Source organism: Abramis brama (genome assembly GCF_963993115.1).
Source record: "Abramis brama genome assembly, chromosome: 10".
In the NCBI taxonomy this organism is placed as follows: Eukaryota; Metazoa; Chordata; class Actinopteri; order Cypriniformes; family Leuciscidae; genus Abramis; species Abramis brama.
In genome coordinates this window covers 478,510-487,275 of record NC_139972.1, presented here as the reverse complement: position 1 = coordinate 487,275, position 8,766 = coordinate 478,510, and the positions used below count along the sequence as shown (strand labels likewise).

Genomic DNA, 8,766 nt, shown 5'->3' with positions numbered 1-8,766 from the left:
CATGACCCAATCCGCGCTGATCATAACTCCGTAACCCAATCCACACTGATCATAACTCCATAACCCAATCCGCGCTGATCATAACTCCGTAACCCAATCCACACTGATCATAACTCCATAACCCAATCCACACTGATCATAACTCCATAACCCAATCCACACTGATCATAACTCCATAACCCAATCCGCGCTGATCATAACTCCGTAACCCAATCCACACTGATCATAACTCCGTAACCCAATCCACGCTGATCATAACTCCATAACCCAATCCATAACCCAATCCGCACTGATCATAACTCCATAACCCAATCCGCGCTGATCATAACTCCGTAACCCAATCCACACTGATCATAACTCCGTAACCCAATCCGCACTGATCATAACTCCGTAACCCAATCCGCGCTGATCATAACTCCATCCTCGCTGATCATAACTCCATAACCCAATCCGCGCTGATCATAACTCCGTAACCCAATCCACACTGATCATAACTCCATAACCCAATCCGCGCTGATCATAACTCCATAACCCAATCCACACTGATCATAACTCCATAACCCAATCCGCGCTGATCATAACTCCGTAACCCAATCCACACTGATCATAACTCCATAACCCAATCCGCGCTGATCATAACTCCGTAACCCAATCCACACTGATCATAACTCCATAACCCAATCCGCGCTGATCATAACTCCGTAACCCAATCCACGCTGATCATAACTCCGTAACCCAATCCACGCTGATCATAACTCCATAACCCAATCCATAACCCAATCCACACTGATCATAACTCCATAACCCAATCCACACTGATCATAACTCCATAACCCAATCCACACTGATCATAACTCCATAACCCAATCCACACGTTTCTCCTCATAGCGAACCTGTGCATTAATGCAGACATTAGTTGGTGAATGAAAGAATGATGTGTTCAAGCGATGAAGTCAGGTGTGCGTTCCCCAAATCATAATCATATTCTGACATGAGCAGAAATCATTTGATATTAAAATGCTTCATGTGTCATGTTTGGTGTAGTATAATGCATCTGTCTGTAAACTGAGAATTTTGATGCAATATTTTTTATTCTCCATGTAAAATTTTCCCCAACATTATCAAAATATTTATAAATAGTGCTTTGCAACGATTAATCACATCCAAAATAAAAGTTTGTGTTTACATAATATATGTGTGTGTACTTATTTAAATATATAGTATATATAAATACACTCACATACATGTATATATTTAAGAAAAATGTGTTATTTATATATAAAATATTTATATATAATATAAATTATGTACAAATATATATATATATATATATATATATGCAAATATTTCTTAAATATATACATGGATGTTGTGTGTGTTTATATATAAAAAATAATTATACACAGTACATACACACATATTATGTATATATATATAACTTTTATTTGTTTTTATTAGTTTTTTTATTTGTAAGTGTTATGAAATAAAAATCACATGTGATAATTTTATGAATATGGAATAATATGAAATTGTACAAGATAAAGAAGGCAGAATATTTCTCATGGTGAGTTTGTTCTGAAAAATCACTTTTATTGTCAAAAACTGTCTTTACAACTACAAAGAAAAGACACGGTCACCTTTATCGGGGCATGTTGTCACAATGTGTATCGACATTGATATGAGAAATCAAACATTTGTAATATGACCTACACACATATAATCCATTTTCAACAATAAAACATATTGTAAAAAGCCACATTTTTATGGATAAATGCATCATAGAAAACATTATATATAGCAATATATATAAATATAGCAGTATTGGAATTTTATTGTACTAATAAAGACAAATGCTCCAACTAGGAGTTTGAAACCAACATATAAAACCACTGAGATCAAGGTTTTTGACGGGGCGTTCTTCTCCCCGTGTGACAACTTGCCCCGGTCCAGACGTCATCAGTCTTCAGTCCTACAAACAGAGAGAGAACAGTATGAGCTATCATTATAATACTAGCGAGCGATCTGTGAATCTCCAGAGCTGATGTGAGAGACAGATTTGGTTCCTGGTAGATCTGTCATCTTCCACTCTCTCTGACACTGAACCGGTTAGTCTGCATTACGGGCGCGTCCACATCTCTCACTTTACTGGGTGTGTTCTCACGTTTACACCGTTTTATGTGAGGAGCATTTGTAATATGATGAAAATGTTACAACGTGAGAAGGGTTGCAACTTTATTGCATCTGTATAGACTCAACAGGTGTGTGTGAGCCGTGTGTTGAGCAGCATCAGACGAGGATCACAGCAGAAGCAGAAGCACACCTTACCTCATCACTGGATGAAGAAGACCTGCGTCCTCGACCGTGTCCGTGTCCGTGTCCGTGACCGTGTCCGTGACCATGACCCTTTTTGTGTTCTTTATCCTTCTTCTTGTCCTTGTCTTTGCACTTATCTTTATCTTTATCTTTGTCTTTGCACTTATCTTTATCTTTGTCTTTGCACTTGTCCTTGTCCTTGTCTTTCTCCTTTTCTTTGCAGTCACTCTGAAAAGACCCACATAAAACAGTATAATGCAGTTATAACACGCATGACTTCTCTTATTGTACGTCACTGTTAACCCTCGAGGGCTGAACGACAGCTGAGCTCTTGAAAGGAATCTTCCGGGTTGAAAGAATCATTCAGAAGCCGTTTTACTTTCTAATCCGATTAGTTTGGAGTAAAATCAGTGTATTATTGGGATGAGAAGTGTCACACATGTTGGTGTTTCTGTAACGGATTTAGATTTAACTTTCATTGACTATCATGAATAACTCTTCTTACCTTGTCCTTGTCCTTGCACTCTTTGTCCTTTTCTTCTTTGTCTTTATCCTTATTTCCGAACCCAAAGATTCCCTCCACCTCTTTCCCCTCTTCCTTCTTCACCTCATCTCCTCCAACAGCTGGTGAAGAACACACACTCTCACTTACAGATCAAACATTAAGACAATCACGTTTGGATGTTTACTGGTGTATGAGTTTACCTGAGTTCAGATCTAAGTCCATGATGAATGTGATGTGATGGTGAGGACAGCAGTATTTATCCTCACACCAGAGCTCCTCCTCACACACACACACACACACACACACACACACACACACACCCCTGAGCATCACAACAGTTGTTAGGTGTGTTCGAGAGCAATTATAGAGCTGATGACGCTCCTGCTTTTTTCTTTTTTCTTTTTTCTTAACAAAAAATAATGTCACAAATACAACAGTGAACAAAAAACAGAATGTAAGAGTTGCACGCTAGAGGGATTAATGTAGATCTACATAAAGACATTGAAACATTTACACATTTTCTAAGTTTTAACTGCTTTTTGCTTCATAGAAAATTGAATTGAGTCCATATAAAGCTCATTTTCTTTCTTAAATAATGTAAAACTTGGGTTTTTTACAGGAAAATTTACATTTCTGAAAATTGAATTTTGTCATTAAAAAACAACATTTATTATATAGACCTGACTGTGCTTGTCTCTATAGTTCTCCAAAAGACCAAATAAGAAATGTTTCCAAAACAACACAAATCGTCGTCGGTTAGGAACCTGGGTGTGCTCTTTGATACCAATCTTTCATTTGAAAGTCACGTGTCTAGTATCTGTAAAACGCCTCGGTTACGACTGTAACCTCGGTTCCCTGAAGAGGGAACGAGCGTTGCGTCGAGAATGACGCTATGGGGAACGCTTTGCGTGATGACGTCTTGAAGCACATGTAAAATCAGTCCAATGGTGTAGCGGGACGTCAGAGGCGGGTGACGTCACGTACCAGGAAGCTATAAAAGCCGGCCCGAAACAGAAAACGAAAGCTTCGTAAAAGTCTGAAGTCGAGCTGACAGGCATGAAGGAGATATGGCAAGGCGACGCAACGCTCGTTCCCTCTTCAGGGAACCGAGGTTACAGTCGTAACCGAGGCGTTCCCTTTCAAGGGAACTCCCGTTGCGTCGAGAATGACGCTATGGGGAACGTCTATACCAACGCCTCCATAGCTACGAATGTCTGTCCTGTGTGTAATCTAATAGAGCAGCACTAGGATGACAAAACATGAGACCCTGGAGCAGAGTCTAGATCCAAAGAGTAAAACCTGACGAAAGTGTGCGGTGAGGACCAGCCTGCCGCATCACAGACATCCTGTAGTGAAACTCCTGAAATAAGGGCCTTAGAGGCCGCCATACTCCTTGTAGAGTGCGACCGGACAGCCAAAGGAGAAGGCTGCCCAGCCGCCTCATAAGCAAGTGAGATAGCCTCGACCACCCACTTGCTCATCCTTTGCTTAGACACTGGACCTCCTTTGTTAGGGGACCCAAAGCACACAAATAATTGATCACTTTTTCGCCACAGGGCAGCTCTGTGGACATATGCGTCTAACGCCCGCACAGGGCAAAGCAAATTATTAGCCTCCTGGTCCGCATTTTGAAAGGGAGGAGGACAGAAGGCCTGCAGAACAATAGGTCTGACCACATTAGTGGGGACCTTGGGGATATAGCCCGGTCTCGGATGAAGAAATGCTTTGATCATACCCGGAGCAAACTCCAAGCATGACGGAGCAACCGACAACGCTTGGAGATCCCCAATTCTCTTGAGAGAGGAAATAGCAAGAAGGAAAAGAGCTTTCAGCGTTAAAAACTTCTCAGGAACCTCCTCAATAGGCTCAAAGGGGGCCAGGGACAAGCCTTGTAATGCAATGGACAAGTCCCATGGTGGCACCCTAGAGCGAACTGCAGGCCTCAGCCTCCAAGTGCCACGAAGGAAACGAGATATCAAAGGGTCTTTCCCCACAGACATTCCACCCAAAGGAATGTGGTAAGCACCTATGGCCGCCACATAAACCTTTAAAGTGGACGGGGTCAGACCTGCAGTGAACCGGTCCTGCAGGAACTCCAGCACTGTACCAATTGGGCAGTTAACTGGGTCCAACCGACGGTCACTACACCAAGAAGTGAAGACTCTCCACTTCAGGGCATAAAGTTTCCTCGTGGAGGGAGCTCTGGACTGTAGAATGGTCTCAACAACCTCAGTTGAGAGACCTGACTCTATGAGCTGGGCCCCCTCAGAGGCCAAGCCCACAGGTTCCACAGTTCTGGGCGGGGGTGAAATATTGAGCCCCCTGCCTGGGACAGAAGGTCTCTCCTGACGGGTAACTCCAGAGGATGCCCGTCGAGGAGGGAGACCAGATCGGGAAACCATACTCTGCCCGGCCAGCGCGGGGCTATAAGAAGCAGGCAAACCCGGTCCCTGCGAACTCTCTCCAGAACTCCCGGGAGCAGAGCAACTGGGGGAAAGGCGTACAGACGTAGCCTCGGCCACGTCTGAACCATAGCATCCAGTCCCAGAGGAGCTGGATGCGTGAGGGAGAACCAAAGTGGACAGTGAGACGTCTCTCGAGACGCAAACAGATCCACTTGTGCTTGGCCGAACTCCCTCCATATCAGCTCCACCACCTCGGGGTGGAGCCTCCATTCCCCGGGCCTCGGCCCCTGCCTCGACAGAGTGTCTGCTCCTATATTCTGGACCCCGGGGATGTAAGCTGCCCTGAGTGACAGTAACTTCCCCTGGGACCACAAGAGGATATGGCGTGCCAAGTTGGATAACGGGCGCGAGCGCAAACCCCCTTGGTGGTTGATATAGGCGACTACCGACGTGTTGTCCGTGTGTACTAACACATGGTGTCCCCTGAGATCTGTGATAAAGCTCCTCAGAGCCCGGAAGACAGCTAACATCTCTAGGCGATTGATATGCCAGGAACGATGATGGTCTTCCCACAGACCTTGAGATGAGCGACCCTCCAGGATCGCTCCCCAACCCGTGAGGGAAGCATCCGTCGTTAGCAGTTTGCGACGACAAGGAGCTCCCAACACTGGGCCCTGGGACAGGAACCAAGGTTTCTTCCACATAACCAGGGCACGTAAGCATCGCCGCGTGACCCTGATTGTGCGAAATGGGTTGCCCCTCGGGGAAAACCCCCTGGTCCTGAGCCACCACTGCAGGGGCCTCATGTGCAGTAGTCCAAAAGGTATCACGTTGGAAGCTGCTGCCATGAGACCCAACAGTCTCTGGAACTGTTTGACAGTGAGTAGCTGGCCTAGCTTTACACCTTTCACAGCTGCAAGGATGGACTCTATACGTGGCGGTGACAGGCACGCCTGCATCGACACTGAGTCCCAAACCACGCCTAAAAAAGTGGTCCTCTGGAGTGGAGAAAGCACACTCTTCTTGGCGTTCAGCCGTAACCCCAACTCTTTCATGTGGGCGAGAACAACATCTCGATGTTGAACCGCCAACTGATGCGACTGAGCTAAAATCAACCAATCGTCGATGTAGTTCATGATGCGAATACCCTGGAGGCGCAGCGGCGCCAGAGCTGCATCCATGCATTTGGTGAAAGTGCGGGGTGATAAAGCTAGGCCGAATGGAAGAACCCGATATTGGTATGCTTTGCCCCCGAAAGCAAACCTCAGGAACTTCCAATGACACGGACGGATGGAAATATGGAAATATGCGTCCTTGAGGTCTATCGTGACAAACCAGTCCTCGGACCTGATCTGTGGCACGATCTGTCTCAATGTTAACATTTTGAACTTGAGCTGCATGACTGACTCGTTCAGAACTCGAAGATCTAAAATGGGACGCAATCCCCCGTCCTTCTTTGGAACTATGAAGTACCGGCTGTAAAACCCGGCTTCCCTGTTGGAGGGAGGTACATATTCTATGGCCCCTTTCTCTAACAGAGTGTTTACTTCCTGTTCCATAACCAGAACCTGCTCGGGGCCCACCACTGTGGGCAGGACCCCCATAAACCGAGGTGGGCGTTTCTTGAATTGTATCTGATACCCTTTTTCTACGGTCTGCAGGACCCAACGAGAAACATTTGACAGTAGCTTCCACGCTGTCAAAGATTCTACTAGAGGTACCAGCCTCTCGAGACTGGTTTCTGGATTTTGTTGTTGTCGAGTAGTCAATTCGTCGCCCTGTAACGGCGCACCGGCAGGGAACGACCGAACAGACTGCTCTAACACCCTCCTCGGAGGGGGCGGGCATCCCGAGGCCACTACGTTTCCGGGTGGTCCTTGAGATATGTGCTCGCCGGAGACCGCTGCGCCCTGTAACACCTGAGGCGGCAGGGTTGGCAGAACGGTCCCCTGAGGGTACCGAAGAGAGACGGGCACCGTAAAAAGAGGTGTTAACCGCTCTGCTTCGGGGGGGACTACCCTCATTAGTCCTGAGCCCTCGGACGTCAGGATTTCTTCCCAGCAGCCTTCTTGGCAGTAATAACGGTCCGCAGATCCGCTCTACCCCTCGAAGACTGCTGGGTTTGAGCGCGCCCTCCGTGTCCCTGAGATTTTTGTGGGGGAGCACGGGAGGACACACTCTGCTTTTGAGTGGCACGATGATCAGCGCTCTTTTTAGAGGAGTGAGGCTGCTCCCGCTCAGCAGCCTCAATGAAAGAACGGCGGGGGAGAAGTTTCTGGAGTGCAGCAGCCTGTTTTGAAGCTTCTTGCGATTTAGCTACCGCACTGTTCACTGCATCTCCAAATAGCCCAACAGTAGAAACCGGCGCATCTAAAAGAACATGTTTATCTCTATCTTTGATGTCACTCAGATTGAGCCACAGATGCCTCTCAGTGGCCACCAGGGCTGCCATAGACCGCCCGACTGATTTAGCGGTCTCCTTGGTGGCCCTGAGAGACAAATCTGTGGCTCTACGCAGTTCAGCTACTGTGTCAGGACCAATACCCCCGCCCTCCTCTAAATCACCCAGTAATTCTGCCTGATAAGCCTGCATAAGGGACATCGTATGCAGACACGCTGCAGCTTGACCAGCGGCTGCATACGATTTATGAATCAGGGAAGATGTAAACTTTACTGGTTTAGTGGGGAGTGTAGGAGTCTTCAAGGAAGATGCCGTTGCTGGAGAGAGATAGTTCGCCAACGTCTCCTCCACCTTCGGCATCTCCCCATAACCATGCTCTTTATATTTATAGATGGAAGAGTAATGGGATGTTTGTGGTGTGTATACTCTGTATGACATTGGTTTTCCCCACGATCTCGACACCTCGGTGTGGAGATCGGGGAAAAACGGAAGACTCCTGCGCTGAGGCTGTGCACGAGATGGCAGGAAGCGTTCGTCGAGTTTGCTTTTCGAACGAACGTCCTGCCTATCCTCTGGCCACTCAATAGAAAGTCTGTCAACTGCTCTAGTAACTACATCAAGCAGCTCTTCAAATGCATGAGACTGAGGTGGCGAATCCTCAGACTCAGCTTCAATACTGACAACATCCAACTCCTCAGAGCTGGATAGTTGTAGTACTGGTGCCTCTATCGGGGGGGAAGAAACCGCAGCGCGTGCTTCCACACCCTGATGAGAGGCACTGGATCTGTCAGTAAGAGGCTGAGATAAGGCAGAGCCCGTCTCAACATCCACTGACAGATCCATTTGCGAACCCCAGGTCTGAGATCGCCGCCGAGCCTCAGCCGCGGCGGGACCCGAGCCCTGGGGAACGTGGTCGGGATTGAACCGAGCCAACCGGGATCGGAGCGTCCGCAATGGAAGCGCACAGCAATGCACACAGTCACCACCCTCGAGTGCTGACTGGGCATGCTCCTCTCCCAAACAAACAACACAAAGAGTGTGTGTGTCACCTCCCGTTAAATAACGCGGGCAGGGATGGACACACACTCGATACTGCTGCTTGCTCGCCATATCTGAATAAATATATATATATATAGACAGAC

General features: G+C 46.9%; 1 protein-coding gene across 2 annotated transcripts in view; it reads right to left on the bottom strand.

Annotated features, from left to right (window-relative positions):
* Positions 1 to 1,408: 1,408 nt before the first annotated feature.
* The window catches only part of LOC311090682 (uncharacterized protein), a 14,337-nt gene continuing 6,979 nt past the window's right edge, over positions 1,409 to 8,766 (bottom strand). Inside the window, exons 6-9 of one of the 2 annotated variants that reach the window (XM_084126124.1) lie at positions 3,019 to 3,094; positions 2,819 to 2,937; positions 2,326 to 2,541; positions 1,409 to 1,969 (exon numbers count right to left, since the gene is read on the bottom strand). In XM_084126124.1, coding sequence (XP_083982250.1) covers positions 1,964 to 1,969; positions 2,326 to 2,541; positions 2,819 to 2,937; positions 3,019 to 3,040 — 363 coding nt within the window. In that variant the 5' untranslated portion in view covers positions 3,041 to 3,094 and the 3' untranslated portion in view covers positions 1,409 to 1,963. Of the gene's footprint in view, positions 1,970 to 2,325; positions 2,542 to 2,818; positions 2,938 to 3,018; positions 3,141 to 8,766 lie in introns of both variants that reach the window. The other variant, XM_084126123.1, reaches the window with a different exon arrangement.